Consider the following 24,762-nt stretch of genomic DNA (forward strand, 5'->3'; position numbering starts at 1 on the left):
GATGGAGTGTGTAGCTTTTCATTTGTTAAACAATCATGTCGGGAGATGTATCATGACCATATTCCCGGATGACAATGGCAATATTCATCAGGGTTAAAATTGTGAAAGAATGGTTCAGAGAGCATGAAGAATCATTTTCACACATGAATTGGCACCTCTGAGTCCTGACCTTAACCTCACTGTAAGTCTTTGGATGTGCTGGAGGAGACTTCACAGAGTGCTCACCTCTTGCATTGTCAATACAAGATCCTGACCAACATAAAACATGCTAGAAACATAATGAGCCATCAATAGACTCTTTAAGTATTTGCCCAAAAAAAGCAGGAAGCGAAACAAGATACATTGCCTGGCCAAAAAAAATAAATCTAACAAGCAGAGACTCTCCAAACTGTGTTTGGCACTTCATTCACGATATGAGTTATGAGGTTTGACTGACAGTTTGAAGATCCAATGGAGTTACGAGCTTTAGTCACAAGCTCTTTGTAATGATTTTCATTGGTTAAATATGTGCAAAACCCACAGACGTAAAGGGTGACCAATACTAATGATTTATGGGGGGAAAATGACAAAATATGGAGATACAAGGTTTATTTCAGACATTGACGATATATATACTAATGGTGTGATGAGACAGTTAGCTCACAAGACGAGACTCGAGATTGAGTTCATGAGAAGGAGATGAGATTTTTACACGGTATTTCTTTTACACAGTTATCATTCTACAAGATAAGACATTTGTCAGACAACAAATGATCCCTTTGCCATGGTCTTGTCAGTCATCTCGTCACTTACTCTTGTCACGTGATCAGTGAACTCTAATTTCTGCTGCACTATGACTCTGTAGCTCGTGTCTGATGAGCTGAATGGGACTGAAGCGACTGTTATCCAACTGAATTAAATGGTTTTTATTTCTATAAAAAGCAAAACAACAGTGGAGGTGTAATGTAAAAGTATCAGTGGCATATCTTGTCCTAATTTCACTATCGCACTCCGTCATGCCAATATCGCGAGACAGCTTTTCACCTCGAAGAGATCTCATCACACCCCTAATATAAACCCATTTTTCTTCTTTTTTTTCATTTGCTTTTTTGGGTAAAATGCGACCAGGACTTGTTTTCACTCAAATCTCTCTCTCTGTCTCTCTCTCCACCCCCGTCCTGGATCACCCTGGGTGGAAGGAGGCGGATCATTTCAGTGAAATGGTGCAGATAAATTAAAGGCTGTTAGTGTGAATGAAGCATTGGTCATTGTTTTCTGGTGTATTGTAGCAGCGCCTTTCAAACTGTAACACAGAAAAGCAGCATCATAGAAAAACAGTCAGTCAGAGAGCTTCATCTCACTGAGACACACTTCAGCTCAAGCGCCTTATGTTTTATCTGTAGAAACTCTCTAATGAATGAACGCAGCTCTTATTAAACAAGACTTGTTATCTTGTAATTTTTCTTCTCCAGTCAATGTACCTTCATTTAATAATGTTTAGATATTTGTGCTGGAAAACAAGACAGAAACACTGAGGACAAACACTGAGGTCTTTTTTTTTTTTCTTTTTTCTTTTTTTTTTTTTACAGTGAAACCTGTATGATATTTTGAAGAGCAACATTACTTTCATTGTATATGCTAAAAAAGTTCTGCGTAAGAAAGAAAGTTATTCAGGTTTGAACGATGTGAGGGAGAATAAATGATGACAGAAAATATTCAGGCTTGTTCTTTGCTTGATCTTTCTAACTCACGGATCAAGTGTGCTTCACTTCTCTTCAGTTTTACTGTGTTGTATGAATATGTCAAACATTAGACCAACTGTGATTTTATTTGTTTCATTTAGCACGTGTTTAAAGCGAAGCATAAATATTTTATCTGTGTTGATTTTGCGGTCGTACTGAGAGTCTGTCGGTCGCAGTAGCGTCTCATTAATTGTTGCTTGTTGAACTTCATTGATTGTCGGTAATGAACTCCACTCAGACACTCGTTAAAAGGAAAGCGCTAATCTCTGCTTAATTGACCTGTGGAGTGATTTGAGCCTGAGCGAGAGAAGCGTGTGTCAGATCATCTGTAGAGGCTTTGGATTCTCCAGTAATGCGAAAGCGTGTCCGTATACGCTTCACACTTCAAGTGAGAACAACACATTTTAGTTTATAGTCCTCATTTGAAAGCCAATTTGGTTACAACCTTAAGTTACCATCCATTCAGAACTTCTACTAGCCAAAGCAAAAATATCAGGAATAAACCAGATTATGAACCAAAAACCACATAGCCACTTAACTGTCAGTGTCACGCTACTGGCACCCTGTTTCCCCATTGCATGTTTTTGTAATTATCATATATTAGGTATCATTCATAAGGTGTAAAAACTCAAAATTCATCCTGTAAAAACCGTTGTGAAATTAGACATGGTAGACGGTGCTTTAAAGACCCCCTGTGGTGAAAATCAAGTTTTTAATGTTGTTTATATGTCTATGTGGTGTTTTTAATATGCTTTAAAACAAACCATGTGCAAATCATATTAATTACCGTTATGTGTCTGATAAAGAGTGATACCATTGTGCAACGTTTACCTCAGTAAGTTGACCGAGTGGATCTCTGAGCTGGCGTGAGTGAGTGGGGGCGGGGTTAATTTGCATATTCATTGATCCGCGTATATAAAATGAAAGAAGAGTGTAGCGTTACATTCAAGCTATTTTAAGGCATGAAGAAGTTTTTTTACAAGGAAAAAAAAAGTTTTAAAAAATGTAATTTTGGTGATCAAAGATGAGTTTTAAGGGATACAATTATTGACTATTGACCATACGAAATAAAATAAAATTCTATGTGGCTTTTTAGGCTATTTCTTATTTTGGTTACACTTTATTTTGATTTTCCACTTTGCAACTACATGTCAACTAACTCTCATTAGAGTATTAGTAGACAGGTTCAGGTTCAGGTTAGTAGAATAAGTTGACATGTAGTTGCAAAGTTACTTATAATCAGTAAAATGTCTAAAGTGGACTATCCAAATAAAGTGTTTTTTCTTCTTCTTTTTTTTCCCGTAACTTCAAAAACAATCTATTTGAGTTTTAAAGGTGTAGTGTTTCTCACCCAGTGTGTGACCCTCGTTATGCTTTGTTTTGCTTTTGTTGGAGAACATGAATTAATGAATCATAACTCTCCAAACTGGCTAGTTAGTTGGTATGTGTAACCCACCATAGTTAATTTTCACTCGCATTTGTTGGGTATTAATTTCAAACCCTGGTCATCACTGTCTCTCTTCAGGCATCTCCTGGGATAAAACTGCAATATACAGTCAAACCAAAAATTATTCAGACATTTTTTATATTTTTTATATATTTTTACTAGTGGGTGCAGGACACTATAGTTCATTTATGTAAGTGAGGATAGCAAAATAAAGTAAACTGACATATTATACCCAAAAATTCTTCATACAGTGGACTACCAGTAAAATTGATAAAAATTTGGAACCAAAAATTATTCAGACACTTTGACCTGACCATGTTTTTCTTAAGTGTTATCTGACATCATTAAGATTAATTTTTTCTGACACAGTTTAACTCTGAGATCTCGTCATATTTTATTACCATTTTTTTTAAACTATAGTGAGTAAACTGTATTAATGAATGAAATGTTCAAGGTGTCTGAATAAATTTTGGTTTGACTGTAAACATTTAAAAACATATTGTAATATGTAAAAAGTCATTTAATTCAGATTGTAAATGGCATCAGAAGTTATTTAGATTGAAATTAATAATTTCACAGCAATCAATTCTACTTGATATTTGTAAATCAAAAGTAGCGTAACGCATCGCTGCTGAACGTTCTCAGGTTCACTGGGATTTAAGATGCATCACATGACTAACAATCAGATTTCATCATTCAGCTGCGGTGTGAACATATTTTAGATTATGTAAATTCAGCAAGGTCACATGATTTTGAGATCTTCATTCGTTGAGCACTGGTGGTTTGGTTGAAAAGACATTAACCAGTTTGTTGACCATCTGTGCTGCCTGGTTTCAGAGATCTGCATGAACAGCAGGAGTGTGTGTGTGTGTGTGTGTGTGTGTGTACAGGTGGATGAATGTGTAAAACAATGAATCCCTTAACTCACTTAAACCAGTGAACACACACACCCATTACTAACACAACACACACTCACAATGAAGCATCTGCTCACTTGGTCCTGTCAAGAAGCCTTTTCTTTAGCTATTGTGTGTGTGTGTGTGTGTGTGTGTGTGTGTGTGTGGAAGGGGCGGGACCTCTATTAAAATTCGTATTCATCTTTGATTAGATTTATTATCATGATTACTAGAGAACATAAGAGTCAATAATGATCAGATCTTTATAGCTGATTTGATCTGCTTCACTGTCTGCTGTCTTATAAGTCAACATCCTAACACAAGTGGACCCTCACTAATAAGTTTTGTTTCTATTTTCTTTGCAAAAAATTATGCTCTTTCTCAGTATTTTTGTCTTGTTTTCCAGCATAAATATGTAAACATTCTTAAATCAAGATGCATTTACTGGAGAAGCAAAATGACTGAAGATATTAAGTCTTGTTTTATGAAAAATGTATTAAAATGAAGTGAGTTTATGTTTAAAACAAGAATAAATATCTGCCAATGGGGTCAGAAAAATAAACTTAATTTAAAGGGAAAACAATTTGATTTTTTCTGTCCCCACTGGCAGATATTTGTTTTTGTTTCAAGCATGAAGTCAGTAAATTTTGATCAGTTTCTCAGAAACTAATATCTTCAGTCATTTTGCTTCAGTCATATCTTTATATTTAACTGGATAATAAGACAAAAATACTTAAGTATGGAAGCTTGTTTCTGCTATGGAATAAAAAAAATAAAAAGGTAATGGAGATTTGTTTTTAATTTTTTAATTCTGACTTTTTTTTCTTGTACTTGCAAGTTTTTTATCTCAAAAATCTGATGGTTTTTTTAATTTTTTAATTTTATTTATTTTGTACTCAGAATTTGGAATTTATATATCAGTTTTTTTTTTTTACAGACTTTATAACTTGCAGTTGTGAGTTTATATCTCACAATTGTGAGACTCAGAATTGCAAGGACAAAAATATTGGAATTTTGAGATTAAAAGTCGCAGCTACATTTAAATTTTAATTCAGTGGTGGAAACAAAAAATCAGAATTGTGAGAAAAAGTCGGGATTACCTTTTTTTTTATTTATTTCCGTGGCGGGAACAAGCTTTCATACGTAAGTAACAGGATTTGTTGTGATGCACTGCCACTGAATTTGTCCAAAATTAAGTGTCTTATAAGATGCCTTAATGCTGTCTAGCACACTAGAGTTTGAAACACATCATTTCTCTGTGTGTGTGTGTGTGTGTGTGTGTGTGTGTGTATGTGTAAGTAAGAGTGTGTGTGTATATGCGAGTGTGTGTGTGTGTTTCTCTGGGTGTGTCTAAACCCCCAGTGCTGGAAGGTCAGCCGGGTCAAAGTGATGAATTTTTATGGGCCTGTTCCTTGTGTTTCAGGCCTGTTCTTTTCTCCTTGCGCTGGACTGACTCTCAAAGACTTCCAGGCCGGCCAATTTGTCCTGCCGGGCTCTAGAGAATGGCCCATTTGAGTGGTTAAATACCAGAGGGGCGAACACACACACACACAGCACCTCTCTCGCATCCCACAATGATTTGTGGCCCGTCCATTATTTGCGGCGGAGAACAAACGCGCTGGAGGTATTGGAGAGCGCAGTGACACCCTTGGCCCTGCTGCCCATTGTTTTAAAGAGATTTCCCAGATGTTCTGATGGCCAAGATAAATAGGCGGCTTTATCCGCTCTCTCCCACACATCTTTATCTGCCCTCGTCTCTTTTCAGCGCACGGACCCCCTACATTGCTGCACACTGGGTTTTCTCCACCGCAGGGGCTGATGGGAAAGCATGCGTGTGAGATTTTCAGGGAACCCTAAAGTTAAGCAATCTCACAAAAACAAGCACAAATCGTACTGACAGAAATGCACTTTACAGTCTGTTTCACATGTAAAGCCAGTAGACAAACATAATGTTTATGAAAGACTAGTGAAGGAGAATCAGCTCCTGAATCTAATATTTTCACTCATGTCATAATCAGGTAAGGCTAGTAAACACAGTAACTTTCCCCTGATGCAGAGTAGGATACAAAAACGGTACTATTTGTAACGCTGCGTTTTGAGCTGTAGACATCCATTTTGGGATTGATGGATGTGGTTCGGTCCGATGTTGTCGGGCAGATATTTCTGCAGTAGTTTGTCTGTAATGAGGTACTGGGGGGTCGTGCTGAATGAAGCCCACCAGTGGCGTAACGGCCGTCTGAGTGGGCGAGGGAATCCATTGTGTCGGTTTATTGGAGACCGTTCCGGATTCCAGCATATGAACGGAGATTCCTGGAGCAGTTCCTCTGGGTCCCGTCACTCCATATACACGTTAATGCTAAAAATCAGCATTAAAGTGACCAGAATATCTCCAGTATGTCCAAAATGGTAATAAATTATATATTTTATTTAATATTTAATATGTGTGTGCATATATATATATATATATATATATATATATATATATATATGGGCTGTCAAGTGATTCAATTTTTTTAATCTATTTAATTGCATGATGTACCGATTAATTAATCTAATTAGTTGCAAATTAATCGCACATCAACTTTGGCTGAGAAATTACTCCCAAAAAATAATTTAAAGTCATTATTGTGTAAAGCATCAAATAGACATTACAAAAAGTAGCTTCATCAAGAAATATTTTATTTGATTCAACATAGAATTTTTTACACATACTCTTTTGGACCATGAGGTTGAGTAAATGACGACTGAATTTTCATTTTTGGGTGAACTATAACTTTAACTTTAATCTTTTTAATGAAATTTTACTCTAAATAAGAAACTAAAACTGCCAGTAGGTGGCGGTAAATGTCTTCATTGAGTCATTCGTTCAGGAATGAAGTAAATGGTTCTCTTTATGAATAGTCCATTGAATCATTAGGCTTGTTGGACTTGAAGCAGCGCTGCACACATAGGCGGAGTTTGGGGCGGGACCAGGGGGGGCACTGCCCCCCCAGACGAGAGACCGTTGATGATGTGGGAGCTATGAATAAAATAAAAATAAATTATAGAATTCACATTTTCTCATTTTATTTGTCTTATCCTGTTATTTTAGTGAGTAGAATGAGTAAATTAGAGCTAAATAATTTTTAAATACTATACTAAAAAACCAAGAAACCCATTCTCTCCCAAGTCCCAACTCGCGAATCATATCGCGGTGGTACGCGAGATGACTCACTTCTTGTTCTGTTCCCGTTATAGTTTATGCTTGTGCTAAATAGCAGGCTAACTAAACAAAATGGATATTTATTCATCGTTTTTTTTTTTTTTTTTAAATAAACCCACAACTAAAGGAGAATGGGCTCTAGCCTCTAACTCTGACGCTTCAGAGGCACAGCTCGGAAAAGAGGCGGCTTCCTCTGCATTAGGTAAGTTAGGCCTAAGATGTTTTTTTACACTCTGTGTATAGTAGTCGTTTATTATAAATTTTAAATGTAGAAGATATGATACATATCTTTTATGAAATGTAGAGTATATAGATATATAGCCACCATAGACATTTAGAGGGACTCCCCAAAGTTTCCCCCAAAGTTAGAAAGTGTCCCTCAGTATTTGATATTCTTGATGCTGCTCTGCTGCGCTTCGTTACGCGCAGCTCTGTTTGTTATTTGGAGGACAAAAAAGTTTTAAAAGTTTTTAGGTTGCTCTGTCTCAATAGACTAACAGCAGCGCTCGTCAATGTCAAAATGAGTGAGATGGCCAATCAAATCAAAGAAGGCGGGTCTTACAGAAGATGAGTATTTCAGCGCAACGCTTTAGTTTTATCTCTGAAAGAGAGTGCGTGGAAAGTAGCAGCTAAACATTTAACTGTTTTACGAGAGGAATGCTGAACGAACGACAGTAGGAATGCAAGCAACTCAACTTTTTAAAAAAAATGTCACTGTTTTGAATGTAAAATATGATATAATTTACATTTGATTCATGTAACTCATAACTGAATGTGACGAGAAACGTTTTGCATTTGCAACAGATCAGATATCAGTAAGAGTGAACATGTGCATATTTTAAAACAAAACCGTATTTGCAAATATTTTAAATTGATTAGGCCTTGCAGTAGAACTTATTTTTACAACTTTTGCTTTTATTTATTCCCTTAATCCTTTTAATACTTAATAATTATTTAATCGCCTATTTTAATCGCCTATGGCTGCACAGATCGATAGATGTATGACATCAAAGTACTGCAAGAGCGATTAGAGAGAAGACGGCTCCGTATGCTTTTGAATCGCTCACGCGGTACTTCGATGTCATTCACCGATAGGTCTCTGCAGCGCCGCTTCAAGTCCATCACCCGATTCCTTCAAAACACGGATTCAGAAATGAAATGCCATTGTGTGTTGCTTGGAGATGAACAGTTCTGCTTTGTCTTTATATTTTCTTTGACAAAATTGAGCAAAACAGACAATATTGTGTCTAAAATAACACAATATTAACTTCTTATTTATTGGACTGTTGTATGAAATCAATATCACATTTGCTATTCTGAAAAACAGCACTCATGTGATATTGCACTCGTTACTCATGTGAGATAGCTTAAATATGAGACACAAACTCAAACGGGCATTTTTTGCCCCATATCTTGAATTTTATGGACATTCTAACTGTATTCTATAGGCTCCATCACGCAGTTAGTTGTTACCCTGCTATATATTCGTCATTAATCAACTGTATGAAATGTCAGATGACCTATAGGTCTGGGGCGGGGCAAGTGCGGTAAATGCGTTAATCACTTTAACGCGTTATTTTTCTATTATTAGAAAAAAAAGAAGGCGGCTTAGTCTTAATCTCAAAGTGACATGGACAGTTATTTCCTTTTTCATTTTATTTTCACTCTCCAGTTTCTCTCATTCTCTCTGTTTTTCTCCACCTCTCTCCTCAGTTGCTCATTTTCCAGGCTGTAATGGCAGAGCTGTAGAATTATGGGATAAAAATCAATACTGTCAGGATTGAGTGATCAGGGAAAGTTTTAGTGCTTTAGACTCAAGGCTTCATCAACACGCTGCTGCGGTTTAAAGCATGTCCCCTGAAGCCCGAACCACAGGAATCACTTTACTGTGCTCCGGATTAATGTTTTCCTCCTCCTTCCGGAGCATCATGGGATTAGCCTGAACACATGGGGCTTGTTGGAGTATGTAGTAACTTTTGTACCACATTTTTCTGACCATGTGTCATTCACTGACTGTGTTAAACTTAAAGCTGCATTTGTGGTGCTTCATACTTCATTTTGTATCTTATTTTAATATGCAGTTAAAATAGGAGTGTTTGGGAAATCTCTTCCATTTGATGTCTCTAGAAATAATACATCCGTTTACAGTGTATAAATGTGTTTGTAGATTCCTCTGCTCTTCATTCCTACACTGATTCGGTCTCAGTGTTTATCATCTCCTCCTCGAGTATCAAATGAATGTTAATATCATTTGAGACGAGGTCAATGCGAGTGCACTCAGATTGAATTTATGCACACCGTCCAGCTGAGAGAGTATATGTGGCTGAAGTCATGTGACCCGCTGTGTCCAATCGCAGGTCAGTGTGAGACTGTGTTGCTGCACCTGGTGTGTAATCAGGATCACGGGGGTTTAATTAATGATGAGTTTTAATAAGGTGCAGCAGCAGGACACATGATGAGATCAGGAGAAACGAGTGTGTGTGATTGATCAGCAGTGAGAGAAGAGAGTCTGATCAGTCATTGTCACTGAACACGTGCTCGATCAGTCAGGCTCTGACCCAAACACACTTTCTGTCTTTGATTGATTACAGTATTGATGCTATTGGAAACAGAAGTGTTGATTTGTAAATGGTTTTTGGCTTCTGTTGTGAAGCTATAACATGTTTAGAGTTGATTTATTACATGTACAAACAATATACCAGAAGAATTGTGGTATTACCGTGTTTTTTTTTTTTTTTTGGACAGTTTGAGTACGATGTAAAAACACCTGATTAAGGTAATCAATCGGTACCATTGTACAGATGTACCATACCATCACTGTACCATAGTAACACACCACAGTATGTTATGTAAGAGTAGACAGAGATCTAATTTTATACATATGAATTATATGAATATATATTTATATAATATATATAATAAATATAAGAATATTCATTTATTTATTTACAATACAACTACATACAATATTGCCGAAGCATTATACTCAAAACTCAAAATAAGACAACAGCCTATATATTAGTGCTGTCATATTTCTGTATACACCGTATATATAAAATATTAATATATATTTATATACAGATAATAATATATATTAAATAAATATATATAAATAATTCAGTGCATCTGTATCACAAAATAAACCCTCTGCTTCATGTCGGTGATGTTGAATTTGTGAGTTTTCAATCTGAGCAGAAGCGTTTGGTGCCATGTTTTTCTTTCTACACTTTGGTCATTGCATAGTTCTTGGGAAAAATCAAAAGCGAATGTAAGATTTGCGGCGGTGTGACTCCTGATGGGGCTGTTCTCTGTGTCTTTTGAGGTGTTTTTCTGGGGCTATTCATTACAAAATCAGCTTAATGAGAGCAAAGCGCATTAGTGCGGGGGTCCGAGAGCCCAAATGATTGAAAGATGGAGCGATTTGTTGGCTCTTTAGAGAGCGGCTTAAGCGCGGAGGGGCTGTTTGTTCTGATCCGCCGTGCTTCTCTTCTCCAGCCGCCTGGTTTGTGACATTTCCCTCCAAAGGGTTTTTTCCTGCCGGTTTTATTGGCTTGACCTGATTAGCTAATCTGTGCTTTGAATTTCAATCGGTTCTCGGGCTCGACTGTGTGCGCTGGGAACTGCCACATCAAGGATTACCTCATTCAACTGTCCTCAAACACAGATGGCCGAATGTTTAACTAATTGTTAAAAGAGTCGACAAAAGGGAATTTAACCGTGCACACAGTCTTTAAGGTCAATACATACAGAGAAAGAAAGAAAGAAAGAGAGATGCTCCTTTTTCTTGTTTTGCTCTTCTGTCGCTCCTCAGACGTGTCATTTTCAGGTGTTGTTGTTTATGGTATATGTTAGCAGATATTGTGATATTAAATAGCTGATGTCTCTTCTTCTCCTCAGAGTCTTTGCTCGACGGCCACCATGCAGACGGTGAGAGCCGCCGACACCAATGAAGTCGACAAACTCATCTTCAGAGAGTCAGACAATGACCGCAAGGTGAAGCCTTTCACAAATCACTGAAACTCTCTATACTGTAATGAAACAATCTGAGTGATCAGGACCATCTGTTCAACTGTATCAGAGGAAACAAAACAATGAGATGGATGAATAGATACTTTTGTGCTTTTTGTTTTGAAAGAAGTCTCTTCTGCTCATCAAGGCTGCATTTACAATTTAAAATAACTGTTTTCTATGTGAATATACAGTAAACTGTAATTTATTCCTGTGATGAAATCTGAATTTTCCGCATCATTACTCCAGTCTTCAGCGTCACATGATCCTTCAGAAATCATTCTAATATGCTGATTTGCTGCTCAAGAAACATTTCTGATTATTATCAATGTTGAAAACAGTTGTGTGGCTTCAGATTTATGTGGAAACCGTCATATATTTTCATTTTTCAGCATTCTTTGATGAATAGAAAGTTCAAAAGAACAGCATTTATTTGAAATACAATCTTTTGTTACATTATAAATGTCTTTACTGTCACTTTTCCATCAGTTTTATGTATCCTTGATGAATAAAAGTATTAATTCATCAAGACTTGAATTCACACTAGTGTATAACCAGTGACATACAGTTCAATTATAATATTAGAGCATGTTCAAAACTATATTGACTGAATCTCTATCATTGTCTCTGTAGGTTGTCCTACAGCTGGAAAAGAAGTTATTTAACTACGTTAACCAGGACGTTTTCCGGGAAAACAATGGAACGCTGGTAAGAGGTTTGATTTGAGCTCTTGATGTCATTTGGCTTTATTTTTTAGATGCTTCATAACCACATGAATGTTTGACTTATGACTTCCTGAATGAGACACTTTGACAGAGCAGCTGTGGAGCTTAAGACGATTAGGTGAACACTGGATGTCTTTGTAGTTACAGAAGTTATGATCTTACTTTGACCTCAAACGTCCTCGTATGAACCGCTTATAAAGATGGTTCCATTTACATTTAGCATGCAGTTAGTGCAGTTTTTTCTAAAAATAATAAATAAATAAATAATAAAATGATGTTGATGTCCAATCAAACTAAAACCCTATCATACACCGGGTGCAATGCGACGCTAGGCGCGATGCAAGTATTTTTTGCTAGTTTCAGCTCGACGCAGTATCATTTTCACGTCCAGCGCTCACGTTGTTTAAATAGCAAATGCACTCGCGGCCATCTGTTCGCCCATGGGTGTGCTGGTCTGAAAACGAGGTGTGTTCAGGTGCATTGTTGGCGTGTTGCTGTTTTGAGGCAACTGAAAACGACTGCGCCGTTGACCAACAAATACCTGCTCTAAAGTCAATGGCGCAGTATTTTTTTGTTATTTAAAGAGTGTGTTAGTAAAATGCGCCTATAGGCGGGTTCACAACATGCGTACACTCTGCTTGTTACACACACAGGGACGCAGCAGCACACAAACATGCCAAATATTAAAAATAAAAGGATTCCTCTCTGGAGAAGTGTTCAGTCTTTCCGCTTGCAACTTCCGCCATGTAAATAGCAATCCGCCAGGGTGCAACTGGCTTTTAAAGGGAATGGGAAATGAGACTCTGATTGGTTTATTGCACGTTACGCCCAAAACACACCCATTACTCATTAAGAGACTAGGTACAACCCTTTTGGACCATGCGCCTTGGGCGCCGACCATTTTTTCTGACGTTAAACTAGCAAAAGTGGATTCGGACATGGCCTGAGTGCACCTGTGCCATGAGCTTCAGACCATGCACTTAGATTGTTAAAATAGGGCCCCGATACTACTAATAATTTGTTACTAGTTAAGTCACTAGCCAAATTAAACAAATGCCAGCATGGACAATTGACATGCTCTCATCCTGAAAAACCCACACATTTGATCCACTTAAAAACATTTCATAAGGTCACATTGGGGCCGTTCACATGGAACATATTTTTTTTTGTACAGCTGCTGTAACAGTAATACTCTAATGCAACAACCTTTGAACTTTCAGTGTGTCTTAAGTGTCCAAACAACTTATGGGGTTGTTGTATTATTCATCATGCCAGCATTAAAAGCAATGCACTCACATTAAAATGTTACAAAATTAGTATCTTTAAGTTTTTTTAAACAGTTAATTAGTTAATTATTTTTTATTTGTGTGTGTGTGTGTGTGTGACAGTGAGTGCGTGAGTGAGTGTGACAGTGAGTGTGTGTGTGTGAGAGTGAGTGTGTGTGTGTGTGTGTGTGTGTGTGTTTGTGTGCGTGTTTTTGTGATTTATGAGGACACAAATTTTTATAATGATATGGGTATTACACTGGTATTACGATGTAAACATGTTTTATGAGGACATTTCATGAAAATTTTACAAAAATGTAAAAATGCAGACAGTTTTCTGTGATGGGTAGGTTTAGGGGTAGGGGTAGTGTAGGGGGAGATAATGTACAGTTTGTACAGTTTAAAAACCATTACGCCTATGGAATGTCCTCACTTTGATAGCAAAACAAACCTGTGTGTGTGTGTGATGGATGCTCTGATGGCACATGAGAGATAATCTGATGGTCATGGTCTACTTAAACACACCATCTTATGATCCCTGGAAAACAAACTACCTCTCCAGAACGACGAATGTCCCTCCGCGTGCCTCGACTCCCAGCATCCTTCATCAACTACTAGAGTTGTACCGGCTTGACAGAAATTTAATTCGAGGCAGCTCTCGAAAATAATTATTGTATTTTGAAAGGAGTAATCATTGGTCAGGACATGATTGAATACGTCCATGCCTATTGACTTTTGCGATGATTAATAGGTTTGTTTAGTCGATAGAGCCATCGAAATTGTATAATTAATTATCCGGGTGGCTGTCAGGCGGTGAGGATGGAGCGCTCTGATGAGGATTTGGGAAGATTAAATTTTCTGGTGGGCCGTTGCGTCGAGGGGCTGTGTGTGTGTGTGTCTGTGTGTGTGCGCTGAATGAAGGAAGCCCACTAACTCTCATTGATTTTGCTTCAGTGTCTCTTTATTGAAACTTTATCAGGTGGATCTGAGCACATGGAGAGGGAATCCGGAACGAGTGATGAACTTTTCTGTCTCTCCTCCTCATGCGTACACCCCGCTACATCGCTCAAACGGCAGTTTTTAAGAGTCCGAATAAATAAATAAATAACAGGAGCCTCTCATCCGTCTCGCACCATATTTCACCTGTCATTCCCGCGGAAGCTGTAACGCGGCAGCATCGCTAATCAAACCAACACCGCGTGCACCGAGAATCTGCCCGTCTCAACTAGAGATGATCGAATCGGCCAGTTTCAGTGCTTTTATCAGCCTGATTAGGGTGATATTGTGAACAGATCACATCCATGCTCATTATTTTCAACTCAAACAGGTTTCAGAAATGGTAAACAGCATATTCTGTACATTGTTATACTGTAGTTTGGCGTCTGATTGACACCTGAAATATAAAATTCTAGATTAAATCAAGTCAGGGTTGTTTATATAGTGCTTTAAAATATATATATATATATATATATATATATATATATATAATTTATATTTTACTGAATATTAATATTCTTCATATTCTTCAGTTAATATTAATAATAAAATTGATCAGTGTTTTAATGCTGGTTTTTCTTTCTTTTTAAAGACAGTATCATTATTATTATTATTATATAGTGATTATTTGGCTTTTGATCATTGATGAGAAAGTTGAAAGTTGATCATGTGTTTGTGAAGGATGACTGTTGTGTGTGTGTGTGCACTCAAGTCTGCTGGTATATACTCAAAATAATGTTTGTCATAAATACTGTGAAAATATGGCTGCTGCAATGAAAGTAAAGTGTGTGGTATAAAACTCAAATTAAATGACCTCTCACCTAGCTCTTATTGATGGCCTTTAATGGCATCAGCTGTTGTCAGGGCTCTTATTTGACGATACATAAATCAGTGCACAATTATGGCAGGGGACGCTGCTCGGCCCAAACTGGACGTTCCACATTGGGGCTCTCGCAGCGTCTCTGTCTTCGGTCCATCAGCGAGACGTGATTTAGGATGCCGTGTGTTTATTGGGCTGAGATGGTGATTTCGAGCCAGACGGTTGGAGGAGTTTGTTTTTTTATTTATATGTGCCGTTCGGCTCTGAGCTTGGGGATGTTGGTCTCCTTCACAAATGCACACTGTCAAGGTCATTGGCGCTGACGGATCGTGAGCTCTATATACAGTGGAATGAGACGGGGTTTACTGCTGACCCACCAGAGCAGCAAATCATTCGGCTTAATTGACCCGCATGAAATGTAGTGTGAAATTTGAGCGTGTGGGTCTCTAGCGGCTAAATGAATTACTAAACGTTCACAACAACACATTCACATCATCACATGCACAACAATATCACATGCACATCAACATCACATGCACAACAACATCACATGCACAACAACACATTTACATCAGCACATTCACATCAACACATGCACATCAACATTCACATCATCACATTCACAACATCACATACAACATCACAAGCACATCACCACTTGCACATTATCACATGCACATCAACATCACAAGCACATCAACACATGTACATCACATGCACATCAACACATGCACATCATCACATGTACAACATCACAAGCACAACATCACAAGCACATCATCACATGCACATCACATGCACATCATCACATGTATAACATCACAAGCACATCAACACATGCACATCATCACATGTACAACTTCACATGCACATCATCACATGCACATCATCACATGCACATAAACACAAGCACATCATCACATGTACATCATCACATGCACATCATCACATGTACAACAACACATGCACATAAACACATGCACATAAACACATGCACATCATCACATGCACATAAACACATGCACATCAGCACATGCACATCAACACATGCACATCACATGTACATCATCACATGTACAACAACACATGCACATAAACACATGCACATAAACACATGCACAACATCACATGCACATAAACACATGCACATCAGCACATGCACATCAACACATGCACATAAACACATGCACATCAACACATGCAGATAAACACATGCACATCAACACATGCACATCATCACATGCACATCATCACATGTACAACAACACATGCACATAAACACATGCACATCATCACATGTACAACAACACATGCACATAAACACATGCACAAACACATGCACATCATCACATGTACATCATCACATGCACATCAACACATGCACATCATCACATGTACAACAACACATGCACATAAACACATGCACATCATCACATGTACAACATCACAAGCACAACATCACAAGCACATCATCACATGCACATCACATGCACATCATCACATGTATAACATCACAAGCACATCATCACATGTACAACTTCACATGCACATCATCACATGCACATCATCACATGCACATAAACACAAGCACATCATCACATGTACATCATCACATGCACATCATCACATGTACAACAACACATGCACATCATCACATGTACAACAACACATGCACATAAACACATGCACATAAACACATGCACATCATCACATGCACATCAACACATGCACATCACATGTACATCATCACATGTACAACAACACATGCACATAAACACATGCACATCAACACATGCACATCATCACATGCACATCATCACATGTACAACAACACATGCACATAAACACATGCACATCAACACATGCACATCATCACATGTACAACAACACATGCACATAAACACATGCACAAACACATGCACATCATCACATGTACATCATCACATGCACATCATCACATGTACAACAACACATGCACATAAACACATGCACTTAAACACATGCACTTAAACACATGCACTTAAACACATGCACAACATCACATGCACATCAACACATGCACAACATCACATGCACATCAACACATGCACATCATCACAAGCACATCAACACATGCACATCATCACATGCACATCATCACAAGCACATCAACACATGCACATCATCACATGCACATCATCACAAGCACATCAACACATGCACATCATCACATGCACATCAACACATGCACATCATCACATGTACAACAACACATGCACTTAAACACATGCACTTAAACACATGCACAACATCACATGCACATAAACACATGCACATCATCACATGCACATCAACACATGCACTTAAACACATGCACATAAACACATGCACATAAACACATGCACAACATCACATGCACATCAACACATGCACATAAACACATGCACATCAACACATGCACATCATCACATGTACATCATCACATGTACAACAACACATGCACATAAACACATGCACATCAACACATGCACATCATCACATGTACAACAACACATGCACATAAACACATGCACAAACACATGCACATCATCACATGTACATCATCACATGCACATCAACACATGCACATCACATGTACATCATCACATGTACAACAACACATGCACATAAACACATGCACTTAAACACATGCACTTAAACACATGCACAACATCACATGCACATCAACACATGCACATCATCACAAGCACATCAACACATGCACATCATCACATGCACATCATCACAAGCACATCAACACATGCACATCATCACATGCACATCAACACATGCACATCATCACATGTACAACAACACATGCACTTAAACACATGCACTTAAACACATGCACTTAAACACATGCACAACATCACATGCACATAAACACATGCACATCATCACATGCACATCATCACAAGCACATCAACACATGCACATCATCACAAGCACATCAACACATGCACATCATCACATGCACATCAACACATGCACATCATCACATGTACAACAACACATGCACTTAAACACATGCACATAAACACATGCACTTAAACACATGCACTTAAACACATGCACTTAAACACATGCACATCATCACATGCACATAAACACATGCACATCATCACATGCACATCAACACATGCACATCAACACATGCACATAAACACATGCACTTAAACACATGCACTTAAACACATGCACATCATCACATGCACATAAACACATGCACATCAACACATGCACATCATCACATGTACAACAACACATGCACATCATCACATGCGCATCAACACATGCACATCATCACATGTACAACAACACATGCACATCATCACATGCGCATCATCACATGTACAACAACACATGCACATAAACACATGCACATCATCACATGTACATCATCACATGCACATCAACACATGCACATCACATGTACATCATCACATGTACAACAACACATGCACATAAACACATGCACTTAAACACATGCACTTAAACACATGCACAACATCACATGCACATCATCACAAGCACATCAACACATGCACATCATCACATGCACATCATCACATGCACATCATCACATGCACATCAACACATGCACATCAACACATGTACATCAACACATGTACAACAACACATGTACAACAACACATGCACAAACACATGCACATCATCACATGTACATCATCACATGCACATCAACACATGCACATCATCACAAGCACATCAACACATGCACATCATCACATGCACATCATCACAAGCACATCAACACATGCACATCATCACATGCACATCATCACAAGCACATCAACACATGCACATCATCACATGCACATCAACACATGCACATCATCACATGCACTTAAACACATGCACATAAACACATGCACTTAAACACATGTACAACAACACATGCACAAACACATGCACATCATCACATGCACATCATCACAAGCACATCAACACATGCACATCATCACAAGCACATCAACACATGCACATCATCACATGCACATCATCACAAGCACATCAACACATGCACATCATCACATGCACTTAAACACATGCACTTAAACACATGCACAACATCACATGCACATAAACACATGCACATCATCACATGCACATCAACACATGCACTTAAACACATGCACATAAACACATGCACTTAAACACATGCACTTAAACACATGCACATCATCACATGCACATAAACACATGCACATCATCACATGCACATCAACACATGCACATCATCACATGCACATAAACACATGCACATCAACACATGCACATGCACATCATCACATGTACAACAACACATGCACATCATCACATGCGCATCATCACATGTACAACAACACATGCACATCAACACATGCACATCATCACATGCACATCATCACATGTACATCATCACATGCACATCAACACATGCACATCACATGTACATCATCACATGTACAACAACACATGCACATAAACACATGCACTTAAACACATGCACTTAAACACATGCACAACATCACATGCACATCATCACATGCACATCAACACATGCACATCAACACATGCACATAAACACATGCACATCATCACATGCACATCATCACATGTACATCATCACATGCACATCAACACATGCACATCAACACATGTACAACAACACATGTACAACAACACATGCACATCAACACATGCACATCATCACATGTACAACAACACATGCACATCAACACATGCACATCATCACATGTACATCATCACATGCACATCAACACATGCACATCAACACATGTACAACAACACATGTACAACAACACATGCACATCAACACATGCACATCATCACATGTACATCATCACATGTACAACAACACATGCACATCATCACATGTACATCATCACATGCACATCAACACATGCACATCATCACATGTACAACACATGCACATCAACACATGCACATCATCACATGTACAACAACACATGCACATAAACACATGCACAAACACATGCACATCATCACATGTACATCATCACAAGCACATCAACACATGCACATAAACACATGCACATCATCACATGCACATCATCACATGCACATCAACACATGCACATCATCACATGTACAACACATGCACATCATCACATGTACAACAACACATGCACATAAACACATGCACATCATCACATGCACATCATCACATGCACATCAACACATGCACATCATCACATGTACAACACATGCACATCATCACATGTACAACAACACATGCACATAAACACATGCACATCATCACATGCACATCAACACATGCACATCATCACATGCACATCAACACATGCACATCATCACATGTACATCATCACATGTACATCAACACATGCACATCATCACAAGCACATCAACACATGCACATCATCACAAGCACATCAACACATGCACATCATCACAAGCACATCAACACATGCACATCAACACATGCACATCATCACATGCACATCATCACAAGCACATCAACACATGTACAACACATGCACATCATCACATGTACAACAACACATGCACATAAACACATGCACATCATCACATGCACATCATCACATGCACATCAACACATGCACATCATCACATGTACAACACATGCACATCATCACATGCACATCATCACATGCACATCAACACATGCACATCATCACATGTACAACACATGCACATCATCACATGTACAACAACACATGCACATAAACACATGCACATCATCACATGCACATCATCACATGCACATCAACACATGCACATCATCACATGTACAACACATGCACATCATCACATGTACAACAACACATGCACATAAACACATGCACATCATCACATGCACATCAACACATGCACATCATCACATGCACATCAACACATGCACATCATCACATGTACATCATCACATGTACATCAACACATGCACATCATCACAAGCACATCAACACATGCACATCATCACAAGCACATCAACACATGCACATCATCACAAGCACATCAACACATGCACATCAACACATGCACATCATCACATGCACATCAACACATGCACATCATCACATGCACATCAACACATGCACATCATCACATGTACATCATCACATGTACATCAACACATGCACATCATCACAAGCACATCAACACATGCACATCATCACAAGCACATCAACACATGCACATCATCACAAGCACATCAACACATGCACATCATCACATGCACATCAACACATGCACATCATCACATGTACAACAACACATGCACATCAACACATGCACATCAACACATGCACATCAACACATGCACATAAACACATGCACATCATCACATGTACATCATCACATGCACATCAACACATGCACATCACATGTACATCATCACATGTACAACAACACATGCACATAAACACATGCACTTAAACACATGCACATCATCACATGCACATCATCACAAGCACATCAACACAAGCACATCAACACATGCACTTAAACACATGCACAACATCACATGCACATCATCACAAGCACATCAACACAAGCACATCAACACATGCACATCATCACATGCACATCAACACATGCACATCACATGCACATCATCACAAGCACATCATCACATGAACAACAACACATGCACATCATCACATGCACATCATCACAAGCACATCAACACATGCACATCAACACATGCACATCAACACATGCACATCAACACATGCACATCAACACATGAACATCACATGCACATCATCACATGCACATCATCACAAGCACATCAACACATGCACATCATCACATGCACATCATCACAAGCACATCAACACATGCACATCAACACATGAACAACAACACATGCACATCAACACATGCACATCACATGCACATCATCACAAGCACATCATCACATGAACAACAACACAAGCACATCAACACATGCACATCATCACAAGCACATCAACACATGCACATCATCACAAGCACATCAACACATGCACATCATCACATGCACATCACTTGTACATCATCACATGTACAACAACACATGCACATCATCACATGTACATCATCACATGCACATCAACACATGCACATCATCACATGTACATCATCACATGCACATCAACACATGCACATCATCACATGCACAACAACACATGCACATCATCACATGTACATCATCACATGTACAACAACACATGCACAAACACATGCACATCATCACATGTACATCATCACATGCACATCAACACATGCACATCACATGTACATCATCACATGTACAACAACACATGCACATAAACACATGCACTTAAACACATGCACAACATCACATGCACAACATCACATGCACATCATCACATGCACATCATCACAAGCACATCAACACAAGCACATCATCACATGCACATCAACACATGCACATCAACACATGAACAACAACACATGCACATCAACACATGCACATCATCACATGCACATCAACACATGCACATCACATGCACATCATCACAAGCACATCATCACATGAACAACAACACATGCACATCATCACATGCACATCATCACAAGCACATCAACACATGCACATCAACACATGAACAACAACACATGCACATCAACACATGCACATCATCACATGCACATCAACACATGCACATCACATGCACATCATCACATGCACATCAACACATGCACATCAACACATGCACATCACATGCACATCAACACATGCACATCAACACATGAACAACAACACATGCACATCAACACATGCACATCACATGCACATCATCACAAGCACATCATCACATGAACAACAACACATGCACATCAACACATGCACATCACATGCACATCATCACAAGCACATCAACACATGCACATCATCACATGCACATCATCACAAGCACATCAACACATGCACATCAACACATGAACAACAACACATGCACATCAACACATGCACATCAACACATGCACATCAACACATGCACATCATCACATGCACATCACTTGTACATCATCACATGTACAACAACACATGCACAACAACACATGCACTTAAACACATGCACAACATCACATGCACAACATCACATGCACATTATCACATGCACATCATCACAAGCACATCATCACATGTACAACAACACATGCACAACAACACATGCACTTAAACACATGCACAACATCACATGCACAACATCACATGCACATTATCACATGCACATCATCACAAGCACATCATCACATGTACAACAACACATGCACATCATCACATGCACATCATCACATGCACATCATCACATGTACAACAACACATGCACATCACAAGCACATCACATGTACATCATCACATGCACATCAACACATGCACATCACATGTACATCATCACATGTACAACAACACATGCACATCATCACATGCACATCATCACATGTACAACAACACATGCACAACAACACATGCACATCATCACATGTACAACAACACATGCACAACAACACATGCACATCACCACATGCACAACAACACATGCACATCACCACATGCACATCAACACATGCACATCATCACAAGCACATCACCACATGTACAACACATGCACAACATCACTTGCAAATTATCACATGCACGTCATCACATACACATCAACACATTCAAACATGTCATTGTGGTATAAATACTTTGAACTGCTGTAGAATATAAATGTAAGCATATTTTCCTGCAAAAGTGATTACTGTATAGAGAATTATATGTATAAAATCACTACCATGATTTATAAATATTTTAAACAATTTAATATATCCTATAATATACATTTTTTTCCTCTTTTATGGATTTAGCAGGTGCTTTTATCCTAATCAACTTACAATAGAGGCTCATAATTATTATAGGGATAGTTCACCCAAAAATGTAAATTCTGTCGTAATTTTTCATTGTTTACCTGAATAAATTTCTTTCTGCTGAGGAACACAAAAGAAGATATTTTGAAGAAAGTTGGGAACCAAATAACATTGGACCCCACTGACTTTTACTGTATGCACTAAATAAAGATCTTCTTTTGTGTTCCATACTTATGGTGAACAGTTTAATAGGATTAATAATAAATCTTGTATATCAAATGCATTTTAAATTATGAAATTTCTTATAATAAAATAGACCTTGCTTCATAGCTGTTGTAAATGTATGTATGGTATAAAATGTGTGGGTATAAAATATTTGTATGTGACACTGGAAGTATAACTTGTGTGTTTGTGTGTGTAAAGTGATGAATGTTGTTCATTTGCCCTTCTGAACTGCAGGCACTGCTGAACACCTCACTGCACACTCAAATAATGACACACACACACACACATTTATCTGAACAAGCATGTCAAAGATGTGTTAAAGGGAATTATAATAACTTATGACTATCTCAAAAACTGTATACATCAGTTTTTATCTTTGAGAACGTCAGCGAAAGGAGGTTTTTTTTGTCACATTAAACTCTTTTGGAGGCAGTTTTATGCACAAAGTCAACAGAATATGAGGCCAGTTTAATCAGATGGTGTTTTCAATCCATTAATGAAGCACTAATAAACTCTCATTGATGTGTGCAGTGTTTGTGTTTATGTG

General features: G+C 38.3%; 1 protein-coding gene across 1 annotated transcript in view; it reads left to right on the plus strand.

The window, feature by feature from the left end:
- LOC127525421 (inositol polyphosphate-5-phosphatase A) overlaps positions 1–24,762 on the plus strand; it is a 159,958-nt gene that overhangs the window by 116,969 nt on the left and 18,227 nt on the right. Inside the window, exons 10-11 of the mRNA XM_051917958.1 lie at positions 11,164–11,259; positions 11,908–11,982. Coding sequence (XP_051773918.1) covers positions 11,164–11,259; positions 11,908–11,982 — 171 coding nt within the window. The remainder of the gene's footprint in view (positions 1–11,163; positions 11,260–11,907; positions 11,983–24,762) is intronic.

This window comes from Ctenopharyngodon idella, chromosome 13 (genome assembly GCF_019924925.1).
Source record: "Ctenopharyngodon idella isolate HZGC_01 chromosome 13, HZGC01, whole genome shotgun sequence".
Classification (NCBI taxonomy): domain Eukaryota; kingdom Metazoa; phylum Chordata; class Actinopteri; order Cypriniformes; family Xenocyprididae; genus Ctenopharyngodon; species Ctenopharyngodon idella.